The sequence below is a fragment of the Parasteatoda tepidariorum genome, chromosome 3, assembly GCF_043381705.1.
Source record: "Parasteatoda tepidariorum isolate YZ-2023 chromosome 3, CAS_Ptep_4.0, whole genome shotgun sequence".
Taxonomy (NCBI): Eukaryota; Metazoa; Arthropoda; class Arachnida; order Araneae; family Theridiidae; genus Parasteatoda; species Parasteatoda tepidariorum.
Window position 1 is genome coordinate 8,305,430 of NC_092206.1, and position 19,060 is coordinate 8,324,489.

Below are 19,060 nucleotides of genomic sequence, written 5' to 3' on the forward strand. Positions count from 1 at the left end.
TGACGTCATGAAAAACTAAGTAACTGCTTTATAAACTAAGCTAAAAGCTAAAACATTTACAATGCATACTTTTAAAAATGCATTTTAATATCAACTTCGCATCCAACACGAACACGATGTTAATTCTCTAGCCAAGACGATTTTCGTTTAAATTAATTTAATTCTGTATTAGATGTGTGATACTTTATGTGAGTCTTTGCGCATTTAGATAATCTGATTTAAAATGGAGTTGAGTGTTGGGAAGTATGCACTGTCAAATGATATTACAGAAAAAATTGAAAGCGTGAGCAATAGTGAAAGCTCTAAGTGAGTGATGTTTTTGCAATATATTATGTGACGACTTTTAATAATAACCATAATAATTATGTTGTCCTAGGACTGGGGCTAGTGGGACAATTATCCAATTCCCCAAATAAGCCAATTTTCGCTCTCTTGTTCATTTTTTCCCCCATCGTTTTCAATAATTTCTATCCTTTAATGTAAGGAATTTTCATTAGTGATATTGGGGATATTTCCGTGTCGTGATCTATCTCGTAAACTACAATCGCCAAGATGGCAAAGAGATTTTAAACTCGCAAATTTAAAAAAAAAAAAATGTGGATTACTAAGAGTTATACCTTTCGGTCCCTTTCTGTGATGTTTTTTTTTTAGTTTCTTGCGGGCCACTGCCCGGAAGATTCCAAGACTTGGCGGTTATTCTGTCGCAGATCACGATACGGAAATCTCCCCGTGACATTCATTCATATTTCAATTATTCATTTACTAAACTCGATCTTATTCCTGCATCATCCAATTTTTCAGTGTCTAGAACGTAGAGGGGAAAAAAATAAAATTTCTCAACAAATACTGATCAGGCGCATGTACACAGTATTTCTTTGTTGAAAGTGTTGGCAATTGCTTAAATTGAAAGTTGACCAATGATGCATCAAGAATTACTGCTCATTGTGTATGTTAGAACAAGATTCTTGCAGACCACACATAAAAGAAGCAGCTTATATGCTGAACTGTAAAAACTATGATTCTTTTCTGTATAATTATTTTAAATGTTCAATAGAGCGAGATCCATGTAATTACTGTGGAACTTTGTGTAGCAATCATAACTAATTAGGGGGTGGTGCTAACGAGCGTAGACTGTTTTAGTTTTCTCAAGTTAAACTGAATAGCTGAAAGAAATTTTTTTTAAATTTTACCTCTATTTTTATTTATTTTTCATTGAAAGTTATCTTTACATTTTGTGTTCTCCTTAATTTAATAATTTTGAATATCTGTATAATTGTTTTAATTTATAATTTTATTAACATTAATATCTGAATTTTGAATTTTTTTTTTTACCAGATTTCATTAAAAAAAATTGTGAGTTTAAATAAGAGTTTGGTTACTTAAAAATGAAATTTTAAATTTCAGTTTTAATTACTAATTGGTATTTCTTAACTTTAGATAAATTGTATAAATATTAGGTTATGAGAAGGAGGTCTAGAATAAAAAGTGTTCCTGAGTGAAAAGTTGACCGAGATTTTACTAAATTGTTTGCATGAAAAGTTTTATTTGTTACAGGAACAAAAATTGTGTCATTTAAAAATGCCGCCAATTCCAATTTCTTCCCATTTCTAAACCATAAACAATTTAGATGAAGTATACAAATTATGTATTTTGAAATGTGAAACAAATAATATATATATATTTTTATTCATTATAAAGCCAAATGGTGTAGTTCAGAAAAAAAAAAAATTTTAAATAAAAAACTTTTTTTTCTAGTTTATTACCTTAAATATCTTTCTTTGTAATTACTATCCCCCCCCCACAAAAATATGAAACAAATATTTTAAAATATCAAACAAGAATTGGTTTTAAATTATGTGTTTGTTTACGAAATGTGATTACATTTTCTAAATAACTCTAACCACATTTTGTATGTTATTTAAGTAATATAAAAATATTAATCGTACAAGTATATTTTTATAATGAAAAGGAGAAAATTCTTAATGTTTCTTCTAAATAACTAGATATTATCTATTTTCTTAAATAATAATTGAATTTTCAATTAAATATTTAAAAGTTTTTTCTACGGTTACTTATTAATTATTGGTTCATAGAAAAATATTAAATATTTTCTTCCTGTGTTTTTAAATGAGGGGACAGTAAACATATTGCAAACATTTTTATGAAATGAAATTTCTAAAAAATGAAAGAAATTAAAATATTCAATTAAAAAATCAGATGAAACTAAGAAATTTCACTAAGCAAAAATAAGTCTAAATCAGCAAATGTTAAAATTTGTTAATGGAATATTTAAAGACTTATATGAAAATGCCATCTTCAAATTTTTTGAGAACACACATAGATTAAGAAGAATTATAACAATATAATTATTCCATATCTAGATTATTAAATAACAATATAATTATAAAATAACAGTTTAATGATATAATCAATAATAATAAAAGCAATATAATATTATAATTATTTATTAATTTATCATACTGTTTTTATTTGTTTGTTAATATATAACTAATATTTGTTATTCAAGCATTAAAGAGAGATTATTATTACGCATACATGTTTAACTTTTCATTTTGTCAAGGAGTTCATTTATTTAAAGTATTTCTTTTTTGTTTTAGGCAAATTATTGATGGTTTAAAGCATTCATCAAAAGAAATATATGATCACGTCTACAAAAATAATATTTTGGTTGAGTGTCAAAGCAAAGCATTGAGAAAACTTCTCATTGATGGTTTTGATTCTGAACAAATATTTCAACAAATTGAGCTTCAAAATAAAAGTGCCTTTGAACACTTTAATAAGTGTGTTTCATTTATAGATGATGAATATACTTGTACTAATGGCAATCATCTTAATTCATCTGATGATGAAATTAAAGTGCAAACATATTCCAAGTCTGAACTCTCTGAGGATAAAGAATATGTTTTTGATGATGATTCTGATTTATCAGGTGATGATTTTCCTATTCCTGAAGCTTCCACCCGAAAAATTGACAAATCTGCTGATAGTTTAAATCTATCCAATAGCGATGAAGAAGATGGCGACTTTTTGGAAAATATGTCTCAGTCAGAAGAAGAAGAGGAAAATGTAGTTGAAGTTAAGAAAATGCACAAGAAAGATGAGTCCAAGGAAAAACACCATGAGAAATTTCACTCTGTAGTTGATGACCAGTTTTTTAAGTTATCAAATTTGGCGCAGTTTTTAAGGGTTGAAGACATAAAGGCTGAACACGAAGAGGAGAAGAGTGATGACGAAGGTATTAACTATTTTGAAGATATGCTATCAGACAATTTTGATGACTCAGAAGATGAGATGGATGAGGAGGGTATTGAAAATAAAGTAACGGTAAATTTTAATTTATCATTAAATTATTTAAGATAAATTTTGGGTGGGATATTAAAAAATGTTTGTTGTTTTATGTTAAGTGTGACAAATATGATGTATTATTAAGTGTGATGAATTATTGAATTTGTATCAATGGTTTAAATCATGATAATGGAATGAATGGAATCCCTGTGGCAGAATTTTTTCTGACTTTCTGCGACAAACCTAATTAGAACCAATATCTTTCTGCAAGATATTTTTATCGTTATAAATGTATGTGTAATGAATTTATAATAATAGATGAAATTCGTGTTTATAAAATAAGTCTACATGCATAGAATAAAACTGTGTAGATTTTTTTTTCAATTTCATAATATAAGTTTACATTTCTTAATAAGTTTAAATTGTTTAAGTATAAATTTGCATAATCTTCGATAATAACGAAAAGTTATAAATGTATAGATCNATTTCGTTTTCTGTTTGATTTACGAGGGGGGTGGGAAAATGCATTGCATGCATATCAGTGAACAGAAGATGAAAGAGAAAAATATATTTATCTATTTGACATCAATTAATAAAATAAAATCTTTTTCTTCTGAATAAATTCTCATTCTTTGGAAGTGCGGTATCATTTGCAAGTTTTTATTGATGTGGAATCACATCAGCTGTAATTAAATATCGTGTTTTTATCAACACAAAAAAATAAAATAAAAGGAGAATTGTTTATTAATTTAAACATAGGATTATTTTATGAAGCAGATTGCAGTTTTGTTTTTCTGATTCCACTACGTTTGATTTTTCTTCTTTTCACGATAAATTTCGCACTCAATAAATTAATTCTTTTTATTCATAAATTTTATCATTAGGTTTTTTTTTAAAATTCCGTTGATCTTGCTTTGTTCCGGTTTTAATATTTATGATAGTGCCTTTTTTAACTATCGTTTCGGTTCGATAATTTTCAAGTGTTTTCTTTTTATTTTATCGTTTCCCCCGTATAATTAGGTATGAAATATATTGCGTTATTTAACCATTGGTTTTGTTTATATTAGTTAATTTAGGAATTGTTATTATTTTTAAAAAATAAATACGAGAATTTTGTATTTTTTGAACTTGTTTTTCTTGTCTAAACTTGCACATTTTTTTATTCTTTTAAAGTTAGGAGTACCTTTCTTTTTTCGCTTACTTTATGCATTGCACTTTTTCCTTGTAATTCGGATTCGATAAAACATCGATTAACGACACTTTTTGGTCGATCCAGAAAACCGAGAAATTCAGACATCCGGGATAGCGATGGTCCCGAGTATCCCGGATAATTGGTTCTCTACTGTAGTATTATTACTATTTATTTATTAAGTATTAATGTTACGAAAATTTTGGAATTGTGAGTCATGGAAATTTTTCTATAATTTTAAATAATGCAATTTTAAATTACAAATTCTGAAGTTTGAAAGGAAATGGTCAATTACTTCTTGAGAAATGAAAAACCAAAAGTGTGACTTTTTTTATGCTATTTTGCTTGAAAAAAATAAAATTATCATTAAGGAGCTAAAGCTTGGAATTGCTCTTCCGAAATTTGTGATTGCTCTTACGTCTAAACTATTAAAACCATATTTTTCAAATTATGACTATTTTGAGGGTCTAAAATCTGAAATCATCAATATATATATATATATATATATTTATTCAGAAAAAGTATATTTTTGTATCTGACTTTGGAATTTAAATAATCACCTGCTCTTATAAATTGGCATATTTTTTCTTCTTCAAATCATTAAGATTGCATTTTAGTCACGGAATTGTAATCATTAAGTCAAAAGTTATTGAGGTAATCTCTTTTTTTATTTTGCATGGTGTACACTGAGTACTCAGCCATGTTTCGCTATTTGGTAAAAGAAATTTATGTCTAAAAATTATTTCGGTATTTATAGGGATGAGGATGATGATAATGCAAATGACATATTAAATGAAATAGAGCAAGAAGAAGAGAATAATTCTAATCTGACACCAAAGACTCCTTTTGAGATTGAGCAAGAAAAGGTATTTGTTGTATCACTTCATGTTATCTTATCTATTAATTTTTTTTGATGAACCGGTAGGTGGCTTTTTCAAGCTCTTTTGCCTGGAAAAGTGAAGGAGTGCCTTAAAAATTTTGCTTAGTTTTAATTTTATGTATGTTGTAGAAAAGAATTTAATTGATATGTATAGGATAACTCGATAACCGTATATATCTAGGTTAACCGTATAGTTGGAAAACTCGATTCTAGCCAATCGATGACTACCTCTTGTAGAGACCTCAAGAAAATAAGAAATGAGAAGTGTGGTGTTTCGAGAAATGTGTCCACTCTGTGGAAACAGTTCACAGGCCCTCTAGTAATGTGTAAAAGGACCACTATGATCGAGGAGATCTGATGATCTGGGAAAGCAACACGGTAGATGGGCATACCAACCTTCATGTGTTAGCTAGAGGTACTCTGACAAATCAGCAATACAGAGACCAGATCCTTGCAATCAATGTGAAATTTTTCTGTGAAGCATATGGGCCAAATTTAATTTCTCTGAGCATTAATATCCGTCCTCACAAGGCTCAATTGGTGAACGAATACCTCCAATTGGAGGATATTGGATGATTTGAGTAGCTGAGATGTTCCCTGATCTTAATCCAATCGCGTTTGGGATGTCTTTGGACACTCATTTGTAGCTCAAAGACCTTTTACAACAACCAACAATTATGCTCATTGTTGCAAGAGTGCGGTTGCTACAGGGATTGGAAAGTATCCTGGTAAACAGTATAAAATACCAATGTGAGAGTTGTGTAGTTGTTAGAGGTGTTTATTCACACTATTAGATTTGTTTTCCTCTGACTGATACTCTGAGGATGTTAGTCAGCTGCTGTGCGGGACAAGTGAGCTGTTTACTTATTTGGAGTACATGCTCCATATATTGGTCTAATATTGTATGACATTTTGACCATGTTTGGTTTTATTTGCTTTGTTAGTTTTTTATTGAAAAAAAAAACATTTGATTTTTCAATTGTTTTCCCTAGTGTATTATATTTAAATATGACTTTTAAATAGATAAAGAAAACAGTACATGACTTTGAGGAAAAAATGATACAAAAGCCAGACTGGCATCTAACTGGTGAGGTTACAGCAAGTAGTCGTCCAAAAGACAGTCTTCTTCACCAGGATACAGATTTTGATTCAAGTGCTAAACCAGGTAAAAATTCTTTGAATATGTAACATTTTAAATTCATAGCCTTTCAGTTAAATGTTTCTTTTTGGAAGAATATAATTCTTTATTTTTAAATATTTCTTTATGAAGAATGTAATGATTTGTTTTTAAATGTTTCTTTATGAAGAATATATTTATTTTTAAATGTTTCTTTATGAAGAATATAATTATATTTTATTTAAAAATTAATTTAGAACATAAATGTTTATCAAAGAAAATCTGTGATTTATTCCAGCTTTACATTCAGTTTAGGGTTGGTAGTCGTAGTTTTACGAAAGAATAAAGTTATCTTTTACTGTGCTACTTAATGATGATTTTAAGGATTTTTTATTAAAAGTAATCATTTTCGGATAAAATATTAATGTTGCAGTATATTTATAAAGAAATATTAAAATATTTACTATTTCTTCTGTGTTAATTAAGTAATATGGATTTATTTAATTATAGCATAATTACTATTTATTTAATTATAGCATAATTACTATTTTTGAAATTTTAAAAGACTTAATTATGGATGAATTAAGTATTCTAAGAATACTTCTCAGAATATTTTGCCTGAAGAAAATTACAAAAGTTTTTTTCTCTTGTCTTATTGTTTTTTTGTATTAGCTTTCGTTCTTAACAAATTTTCCATGATAAAGTGTCATTTGAGAATACAGTAACTTGAATGGTGTATAAACTGTATAATTATGGGGCTCACAATATGGTGATACTTTCAGACATTGTGTCGAAACTGACCAGCCTTTAGAAATACTAATCCAGGGGTTGCCAAACTTTTTCGATCATCGACCCCTGTATAATTTTTCGAAATCTCCATCGACCCCTACAAACGTAATTTTCTGTTAATTAAAATAAAACTCTATTAGATACTGTGTTTGTACATTTATTTTATGATTTTAAACATTTATTAAAGTAATAGTACATTGTGTAACAATAGTTTTATGAAAAATATATTAATATTGAAATTTAAATACCTTATTATTAAATAATAAGTAATTATGCATAAGTAGATATAATAAGTAAAGTAACTAAAGATTTACTGCTTCTTGATCAATGAGATGGGTGTGCCTGGTGTTTTTTTGCAAGGTTCGCTATATTGGGTTCAAAATTGGTCAATTTTAATTTTCGTCAAAATTGGTCAATTTTGTAATTTTCGTAAAAAAATACAAAGTGTGCTATAGTTTTGTCGCGGGCTGTACTAATCCATATTATTAATGCTTACCTTCTTTTTTGTGCATTGATAATTAAAATTGATATCTAAACCAAACGAATGGTTTTATCGAAACAATAACTAATTATCCAAAACTATAAAAGTTTTAATAATGACACTGCAAATATTCAACACAGTTTGCAAAGATAGCTGAAACTGCGTATGATATTTGCATTTGTAACGTCAATGCTCGTCACACGTGACATTTGGACAAGCGCGCATGTGCATATGACTTATAAACTGCGCTGAGTTCGTGCCACTGCACGGTGGAACGTAAATACTTGTTTCACCCCAATAAATCTACGTTTATTAATTTATGTTTTATAAAGAAACTGATATTGAGTCAATTATAAAAAAAATTCACAAATTTTACATACTTAATCAGGTATGTGTGATTTGCGTATTGAGAACTGTTTTTTTTTTTTTAAACCCACAATCGACCCTTCCAATTCGGATCGACCCCCATTCGCCCCCCTGTCTCAGATCGACCCCCGCTTTCGTTAAATAGACCCCTAGGGGTCTATATAGACCACTTTGGCGACCTCTGTACTAATCATTGCTTTTTTAAGTCTGAGCGTAACCCCTTAAAATTATCAGATTCATGAAACCAAGTGGTCAATAATTTGATTGTGGTCTAATCATTGTGATGTTTGCTGTGTTTCTTTTAAAATTATTATAATGTGGTCAGTTCAAGTACATATATGCTGGTTGCTTACATACTGTTTCCTCAGATATAGCATTAGTTCGGAGAGTGTTAAAAATAATGGTACAATGTTAAAATTTAGATTTAAATTTATTAAAATTTATTGGATAGGATTTAAAAGGAAAAATATCAAAAATTTTTAATAATTTTTCTCATTTTTACTGTTTTTTAGGGCCTTAAACAAAAAAACAATCGCTTTACTTTTTTTGTTGTAAAAAAAATGTATATTATTTAATATTATGTGAAAAAATTGAGAGCAAAGAACTTTGTTATTTTGCTATAAAAAATTCTTGAAGCATTTTATCTTAAAACAGTATTTTATTTTAATGATTTGAAACAAAAAGCACCCTTAATTTTTTTTGTTGAAAAGTATGATATTTAATTTTATATGTGAAAAACTTCAGATATTAAATCTTATTATTTTACTCTACAAAATTCTTGAAATTTTCAAAAAAAATTCCTCCAAAAAATTTTTTTAATAAAATTTTTTAAATATTTATATGCATATTTTCCTCATTTCAATTTTTTATATAGTTCTCACCTTTTTATTTTTAATGATAATGATAGAAAATTTCTTCAGAAATAAATTATAATTGGTGTTATATATGAGCCACCTTCTATAGTTAAGCCATTTTATTAAGTTGAGTCAATTTTCAAAATGAATCCTTCATCGTAGTTCTAGACCAACAAAATTAGAAATTTTTCTATAAAAATCTCTTCTTTTTTTTTGTCACAACAAGTTTTGATCTATTTCAAATGGACCAAAACTACCCAGCCAAGCATTAGTTATATTTCAAATAGTCTAATAAATAAAAGTGAGTTAACTTTTTATATAAAAATGAATGAGAATTAATTAAAGTAAACTGAATATTAGTATAAATCAAATCTATTTTTTAATCGATTTTATTCTATTTTTGCTAATACGTTTAGTGCAATATTGTTTACAAATATTAAAACTTTATCTTTTAATGTTACCTTTCACTTGTTAAAGATTTATTATAGATAAAGAGATGGAGAATAATTAAACATAAAATGTTTATCAGCATAATCAAATCTATTATATTGTTTACTGGTCTGTATGCCTAAGTTTCATTGTCATATATAATAAAATTATCTTTCAATATTTTTTCTATCTTTTCAGTACTTGTTGAAGATGAAGATTTACTCAATAAAACAGAAAAGGCTATTATATCAATTATTAAAAACAAGGTAATTTAAATTTTTAATTTAATATACAACATTTTTTGACTCCTTTTCAAATTTTAATAATATATTTTTAATAATACTCTGTAACATTGTTCAAACAAAGATCAAATGAGGCACCAGCTTAACATTCCATACAATTAAGAATATTTTTTTTCAGGACAAGTTATTATATTGTGTTCTGTAAAAGTTATTAATCACTGCTCAAGTTAAAATTATATTTTCAAGCACTTGATTTGAATTATAATTAAAATATTGATTGAAATCATTAAATTAAAAAAAAAAAAATGTGGTATAGATAATTTTTTATTATTTTAAGGAGATTTTTAGCCAGAATGCAAAAAAATTGTAATGAAGTATTAAAATAATCTGAACACTTTTATACAGTGAACTTCTTATAACAGAACATTAAGCTGATAATGCAATAAAATGACTAAAAAATAAATTCATGGCGTATTTACCTCCACCGTTACTTTTAAACTACTTTGTGTCAAAATATGAAACCGAAGTAGATAGTAACTCTAGTAAGCGCTTGTTGTATTATGTGCTTGTTGCATTAATTTTTTATAGCATAACATTTTCACTTATATTATTGACAAGCAAATAAAAACTATTACCTTTTTCTTTAAAAACTATGCAGAGCTAAATGATAATTATGAAAAATTGTACACAGTTTAAACTTTATTTTACTATACCTTTTATATAAATATGTCTGCAAGTACAGTGGAGCATCGTTTATACGACGATCACTTATACGACGTTTTATTGTGGTCCCAAATCATTCCTATTCATTTTAATGTAAAAATACATCGTTTATACGACGCACAGAATCGGTTATACGTCGATTTTTAGATTTTGTTNTATACCTTTTATATAAATATGTCTGCAAGTATATGATTTTTTCGTTTTTTCTTGCTATTCTGCCATATTTGATTTAATTTAAACATATATTTTCAGGCATATAGTGATGGACAAAGAGTAGTAAAGCCTATTAATGATTTTACTTCATCGAAGAAAGAGATAGTATTAGACCAAAGCAAAAGTAAGAAAAGTCTTGCACAGGTTTATGAAGAAGATTATCTCAAGAAAAAATATGTAAGCTTAGCTTATTTCTTATTAGCTATTTATCTTAATTTTATATCAATTTTTCAAAATACATAATATTTTATTCATTTGTTTTGTTACTTTTAGCAGTAGCCATGTATTCAATAAGTCATGCGGTTTATAAAATTGTCTTTTATTTTGCTTCCAAATAAGAACTGTTTCTGATTTATCACTTAGAATTTGTAATTTTGTGACAACCTATGTTTTAATTGATGATTTAATTGTATCTTGATATGTAACTCTACCTTTTTAATCACATTACTTTAACCGGTGTTAAAAAACCCTCTACACAATCCTTGTTGTTGTTGTCATCAGAAGGCCGAAAGGGTGCGATTGTTCTTGCTTTCCAGTGGCGCCATATATGGCTAAGAATTCGACTTCTGCCACACCCATAGGCACATTCGACTTCGGCACATAATTTTATAGATTAGACCCATTCATACATTCATTCATCATCCTTAAATCATAAGTTTGACCTGAACCAGACAACGATCAATTTCCTGTCAATTGCTGCTACCCCCAACGTCTTGGGGGTCAGAAATCTCAATCTGTCGGGAAAAAAGGCATGTTTATTCAGAGAAAGCACGGTGTTGCGGTGGCCCAAACGGTAGCCTGATTTCTTAATTTAAGATATCGTCTCCACTAATTAATTAGCATATTTGGGGTGAACCCTTTGAATTAGTAAGATTGAATTTAGATTGTGAAGATCTGATCATTAGATTACAAGTTTTTCAGTGTGGTTCGTTTTTTATTTTGCGCACTGTACATTACTTGAATTTTTCCTAAATCTACATAGTAAGCAGGTCTGGAAAATTTTTCTTCATTTTAGTCAACCTTGTCATGATTATATCTTTACACCATGTTTTGAGAAGTGCATGAAACGAAATGATTTACATTAATATAAGTTTTTTTATTAATTTAGATTTATTAATTTAGATTAATTACTTGATAAAGGGGCCACTATTAAAAATCCTACTCCTGGTCACAGTAGTAAAAAAATTTCTTAATTTTGTTGTGCAGCTTAAAATTATTTGTTACATGCAAATAAGTATTTATTTATCAAATTTTCCCTTTTACTAAGACCTCTCAAAGTGTATTTGTTTAAGTTTAAAGTGTTCTTTTTTTGTTTTTATTTTTGTTATTAATCTATCTTGTTAATAAATTCGTAATGAGTATCAAAAATAATAACTAAGCACTCAGTTGATTCTTACTATTTTTTGTTCCATAGTAGATTGAAAGTAACAAATACTATTTCACTGTTAATTTTTTTAATATCTAATTTATTCAATTCTACTATAACTTATTTGTACATATCTTAAGTGTTATACATAGATCCTCTCATAGAGCTAAAAGTTTTTGGCTAGATTTCTCTAATCAAAAAATCATTTTTGAACTTGGTAATTTGATGTTTGAGGAAAAACCTGAAGTTTAAATTCTTAACAGTAATAATTTTAAATAGAATAGATGAATGATGAAATGAATTTTGATAATAGAAGTTAATTTAAATGCATACAAAATAATTTTTTTTTTACAATTCTGGTTTATATATTATATAAATTTTATTTATACTAAATCATTAATGGAATTGATTTAGTCTTTATTAATTAAAGGCAAGTCTTGATTTTCTTGATTTTCCTGACAAAAAACATTTGTCCTGGTTTTTAGTTTTTTGTTCTGATATTCCTGATTTTTGTGTGTGTTTAGTGCATCCCAATTTCTAGGAATACAAATTCAGATTTTTAAAAAGCAAATTTTAGTAATCTAAAGGGCTAGACTTTTGATACAGCATTCTCTTATTTTTTATAAGTTTAGTAGAAATTACAAAATTCAATACTTCCAAATTAGGAATTGTCTACTGATTATATGCATGGTTCATAGGATCGTAGTATTTTTAAATGATGATTTGAGTAATTGTCTACTAAAACTATTTTTTTAACATAAATGTTTTCTTTTCAATTTTATTGATACCCTTCTTTAAAATTATTTGATTAACAGGGTTGCCGCTACACAGAATGGGAGAAACCTGGAAAATACAGGACATTTAACAATCAACTAAAATGGCAGGGAAAATGCAAGGAATTTTAAGTTTTTCCGTACAAACTGGGATTCCTATTTTCATCTTTTAAAAAATGGTGACCACTCAAACCGCAATCTATGGAATATTTAAGGATGATATTTCAGCTTTACTAAACTATTTAATTTACTATAGCATTATTTGTTTTAAGTATGCTAAGCGGTGCCTCATTTCTTTAATTTTTTCCAGCAGTTAAAATTATTATAGTTAGCCTAATATAACTCACTCAAGAGCACCGTGATTGTGTTTCCTTTTAATAGATTGTGCATAATATGTACAAGGAAAACACAGCAGGGGTCTGTCCAGACATTTTGTGAAAGGTCCTGTTCTTGTAAAATTGTGAAAAAATATTCATAATTTGTGAATATAAAGTAAGCGTTAAGTTTTAGTTTTTCAACCAGGGTCCTGCTTTTGGGAATTTGTGCAAATTGGGTCCTGCTATTGCAAAAATGTCTGAAAACCTTTTCAAGAAGTTTTTAAATTGTAAATAGATACAAGATTCTGCTCAACAATTGCTGCTACTAAATTACAGAAGCAACATACAAATATTTGGTAATTACTGCTCAACACAGAATATTCATTTTGGAGGAATAATGGAAACAAAATCACTCACATTTTTAATAATTTCAGTTGACATGTTTTAAATAACAATTTAGTTATGTATCACTATTAATGAACTACACATTAAGTAAATTTAAACAGTTCTTAAATTTATAATATTTGATGTAAAAAATTGCCAGAAATTAATTTTTATTTACATAATATTCTATATCAATTTTGTGAATAAATATAAATAGATCAATTATTTATTTTAAAAAAAATTATCATTTAATATCAGTAAGAATGTGCACACAATGTTTGTAAAAGTAGATTTTCTTAGAATACTACATTTAGAATTTGAACTTAGGGAAACTTGGAAAACTTAGTTTGTTTTGAACCGTGTTTCTTCCCCCTCCCCCAGGAAGGGTTTATTCGATTGACAAAATAATGAAGATAAACAAATTTGTGAAGGGTCCGATTAAAACATAAATTATTTTGTGAAGGGTCCGCTAACGGACCCAAATTTCTTCTAAACAGACCCCTGCACTTGGAATTGTTTTTCCATATTTGAGTGGCAACCCTGACAAAGTAATTCTAAAATTAAGAATAGTATGCTTTTTTTATACTCTTGCAGCATAAAATTTGCTTTTATTACAATTAAGTAAAGCAAATTATACTTTTTAATTTGCCTTTTTTAAAATTAATATTTTATGTGTATATTGTTTCAAAAGATATCTTGCTTTAGTTCTAATTTTTCTAATAAATGTCATGACTTTTTCTTTGGCCCACTACGAAAACTGTTAAAGGTTCTGAAAGTTGAATGTTTATTTTTTAGGAAATTTATTATGTTGTCATTTTCGAAAAACGCATTTAGATGGCAATAAAAATATTTAAATTTTACTAAATTTTGATTAGGCACGCATCTAAGCATTTCATGATTAATAAAAGTACTCTGCAACAATAGAATATTAAATTGGTGAATTGCAATATTAAGTTTAAATGTAAGAGTTGTAATCTTGAACTGACTTGCTTTACAAAATGTTTAAAGCTATCCCTGTTTTATTTTATTCAATTGTATATATGTTTTTTATTTTCAATTTTCAAAACCTGGGAAAATTTAAAAGTTATTCCTTGATAATATTATATATTAATAATATAATATTATCTAATAATAAATTTTAGTAATATTATCTAATAATAACGATGAATAAAGCTTAATAATGAATTAAAATTGTTTTATTGTGATTTTCAGTGATAATAATTTATTGGTTTGAAAACTATGAATAATTCAGTGTTGTTTTATAATACCTACTTCATTTTCAGGGTGAACAAGAACAAGAGAATCCAAAACATGTGGAAATTAAAAAAATGATGGATTTCGTTTTGCCAGAACTACAAGCTTTGTTCTGTCATATTCCTAAACCTGTAAGTATCTGCATAGTGAAAATGTAGATGAAATATTCTTTTTTAGTTTTAATATTGTTGAGATTATTAAATTTCTGTGTGTGTTGCATTTTTTTTTTCTGCTAGCATTAATGTATGAGATTCTGTTTGGAATTTCTTTCGAGAAATTTGTTAAGAGAAGTGAATTGTAGTAGCCATCCTAAAGGGGTGGCTTCAATAAAGCATTCACTATAATTCATAAAGCTATAATTCACTAAAGCTTCATGGTGCTGTTATCTTCCTTCCCATAATCAGAGCCTTCTCAGTTAAACTGAATTGGTGATATTTTAAAAATAAAGTATTCTCATTCTCCTTTATGTAAAAACTATTGTTCACTCTTTGTTTTAGCTTTTTATTTTAAGAACCATGTTTCAACAAGAAAAAGTAAGATTTCCCATTAGGAAATGTTGTAGTTCTGTAACTATTATCATGAAAGTTGGACACTTCTTTTTTATCAATATTCATGAGTGTATTCCTTTCAATACTTTAATACAAGCATTTTATTCTGTTATTGTATGCGAGTCAAAAGATTTTGTTGATCTCGTAAAGTTTTCGTGTTTTAGCACCAAAAAGTAACTCCAAGCTTATTATTCATTTTCCTGTTACCCATGTCTTTCAACAGTTCAATTAAAAATGCTGTAGTCACTATTAGTTATTAACTTATTACAATTTTTACTGTAAAATCTTGACCAACTTTTGAAAAATATTCAAAAAAATTGGAAAAGACAAATGGGTGTATAATTTTTTAGGCATCTTCAATGTTGTCACAAAAAGTAACACACTTTTTATTATTTTATATTGATCATGCTTTGTGTTCTATGTTGTAATAATATGAGCCGTATTCTTTTACTTTTTTCAATGGTGTAAAACATTTATGGATACACACCTTCAGTTTTATCTCAGTTTATCCTTAATTATGGAATTTTATTAAATTTTTAATTTTAACTGAATGGCATTTCTTTGCAACTTCTGGTTATTATTTTCTCTTTTTTAAAATTAATTTTAGTATATCTTAAAAGAAACACTACTGTTGATGGTTAATTTATAATTTTAAGAATTATATACCTTTTGTTTTATTAACTATGGAATAAATTTTAATAAATTAAATATTATTTCGTCTTTTTAAAAATTGGTAATAATTTCATTTTTAAAATTGTTTCTTCTTACTTTTTAAAAAAAAATTTCATTTTGCATTTCTCTGATTAGCATTTAGTTTAATGTGTAAATTATGTAATTCTTTCAGGCCATACCAGATATTAAAATAGTAAGCAATTTACCTGCCATAACTGTGGAAGAAGTTGCTCCAACTAGCATTAGTGATGTCACATTATTAGCACCCGAAGAAATCAAAGTAACTATCTGCAAATATTTATATATTCTTCCCCCCCTTTTTTTTTGTTAATTTACGCATCTAAATTTTTTGAACCTTCAAGTATTTTTGTTTGGTAAGTTTTTATATGAAACCAAATGTGGTGGGCTTAAAATAGGTTTCTCACAAAACAGAAAATTAATTTTTTTTTTAAATAAATATTATTATTATTTTTTTTTTTTGCAATTTTAATTCTATGTTCATTTAAATTTTCCATTCATATTAGTTCAATAAAACATTCATCTTTGTTAAAAGGTAAAGCCTCTATTTTTATGTATGATTTGACTGTATTTACATTTAATGGCTGGTAATTGTTGAGAGTTACTCAATTTTATTGAAATCCAGGTAAAATATAAAATCACTATAAAACAAAAATTATTTCTAAATCAACACCATTTTTTTTGTACCTTTGATTAATTATATTTACTACAAATTATGCTTACAATGGAGAGTTTTTAATATTTTATAGTTTACCAGTGTAAGAAAGGAGCACAATATAGCATAGGAGCACAATATCGTTTATTGATCTATTTCTCAATAGGTAGAACTTTTAGGCAATGCTATTATTTGTTTTTAACTTGTGATTGTCAATTGCAGTTTATTCAATCAGATTGATTACATTACGTAAGAATTTTTTCTTTAAAATTCATCAATAGTTACAATTAATGAGGGAGTTTTTTTTTGGTACATGGTATTTAATAAACCCTACCCATTTATGTTACTATGGTGCAGTTCAAATGTTATGTTGTCAATTTTGGACTCTCTCTTTATTTATCAGCAAATCACAAGCCAACTTCCATATTTCGGCAAATCATTGACAACCCCCACTCTTGTTTTGTGTTTTGCTTGAACTTTGAATTTTACTGTAACTATCAATTTTTAGGATTTAATTCAAGTAAACTATGCAACTTTGCATTAATCAAAATTTCCATATAAATTCATATTATAAAATTTCGAGTAAGTATTATTTAGGAATCTTTTATGTTTTCCTTCTGTAATCAAAACTTTTGATGTCTCATATTCCTTATAGAAATTTTTTCAGTTTTTTCTACGTGAAATATTTTTCATTAATTTAAGAAAAGAAAAAAAAAAGAACAGGATTTAGTTTCTTATGTTAGTTTTGCTCACACCTCTCTTCCTTCCTTAAGTTTTTATGTAATATTTGAATGTGCCCTATGTGGTATTTGTTATCTTGTTAATTTTTATTGTTTTTTTGTCATACCTGTATAAATATATATGTATTATTTCAGAAAAAGACAGGCACAGTAAAAGGCCAAAGTGAAAGAAGCGATAGTGACAGAAAACGAGAGCGTCGAAAGAAAAAGATGTTCCAAAGAATGAAATTCAAGAAAATGGAAAATGATGGCACAGGTCTAAATCTTTCCGGAAAGGCTAGCAAACTAGATAAAATGAATACATTGAAAAAATTAAAACAAAATAGGAATACAAAATTACTTGAGGTAAGTCTTAGTATTATTTACAATTCTAAGTGTATTAAACCTTATGATAAAATGCCTTGAAAGAAATATTTGCGTAATATGGTTTTGTTTTGCAAAATGCGTGGTATGCTATTGACATGATTATCTAATTGTATTTGATATGGTTTAGTTTTGTCTGTTAGGAAAAAGTGAGCTTTAACCTTCATTGTTAATTTATTGTTACATTTAAAGTGTGACTTCTTAACACAGAATGTTCTGACTATTCTTAGAAGTAAGACTGAATAAAATTAAAGTTTTTAGAAAAACTGTAAGAAATTGAACAAAATAGAAGAAACTAAAATGACCGATGCAGTTTTTTAGCTATAAGTACTGCAGTATCCAAGTTTTCCATTTTCTTCAAGAGACCGAAATTTCGGTTCGCTATATCCGTTCTGCAAACAATTTTAATTAATCTTTCCAAACTCCCCTATACTAAACTATTTTATTTACTATTGCATTATTTAAGTATGTTCATTTGTTCCTTCTTTTTTTCTAAGTTTTTCCAGCAATTAAAACTAATAAATATAGTGTGCCCTATATAGCTCACACAAGAGCATAATAACTGTTGTGTTCCTCTTAATATATTGTGTATAATAAATACAGGGAATTTTTTTTTCTCCAGATTTGAATGGCAACCTTGATTTAACATCAATGAGTCAATTTAAGTATTCATAAATTATATTTAATTTTAAAAATTAAGTTAGATATTTTTTAATATAAAATTAATAATAAAATTTTATATTTTCATAGTTCTTTATTATAATATTGGGTTTTACTAAACTTAATAAAAAATATTAAACTACAATTAGTTTAATTTGTTAAGAAATGCATTACATTAATTTTTCTTTCCAGTTAATACATTTTAGTTTTCACTCATAAAAAAGGATGCATTAAATAGCTTGGAAATTAATAATAGCATTTAAATAAGATTGCAATTATACTGTTTAAAAAATTTTGTTAATATCAGATATTTCTTTTTGATAAAGAGTTTTTCCCCACTTGGATTGGAAAAAACTTGCCATCCCTGATAGCAACCTCCTAAAAGACCTATTTTTCTTAGATGATAATCAATTGCTTTTTTTTTCTGTTTAGTTATATACCTAAATGATATACATTTTATTTTAGGTTGGTGAAGAAAAAATTAAATCATCTAAAGATTTCTTTTCACGACTTCAAGATTCTGTTCATTCCGAGGGAAAACCTTCTCATTCTAAGAAAAAAAGGATAAAATAATTCTGTAAAATAAAACTTGTATGATATCTGTTTTTATATAAATTCTTCCTAAATAGAAATGTGTGCTTTAAATACAAAACTATTGATTCACTAAATGGCCGGAGGAATAATTTAAGACTTAGTCATGAGTGCAATTTCTAATTAGGTA

At 27.1% G+C, this 19,060-nt stretch overlaps 1 protein-coding gene across 1 annotated transcript; it reads left to right on the forward strand.

The window, feature by feature from the left end:
• Positions 1–72: 72 nt before the first annotated feature.
• Positions 73–18,971, forward strand: LOC107447531 (U3 small nucleolar ribonucleoprotein protein MPP10). The gene is made up of 10 exons (XM_071179064.1): positions 73–306; positions 2,619–3,375; positions 5,218–5,361; positions 6,399–6,540; positions 9,610–9,677; positions 10,629–10,766; positions 14,713–14,814; positions 16,076–16,183; positions 17,452–17,661; positions 18,805–18,971. The coding sequence occupies exons 1-10, from the start codon at positions 224–226 to the stop codon at positions 18,910–18,912; spliced, it is 1,860 nt and encodes a 619-aa protein (XP_071035165.1). The 5' UTR covers positions 73–223; the 3' UTR covers positions 18,913–18,971.
• Positions 18,972–19,060: the final 89 nt, after the last annotated feature.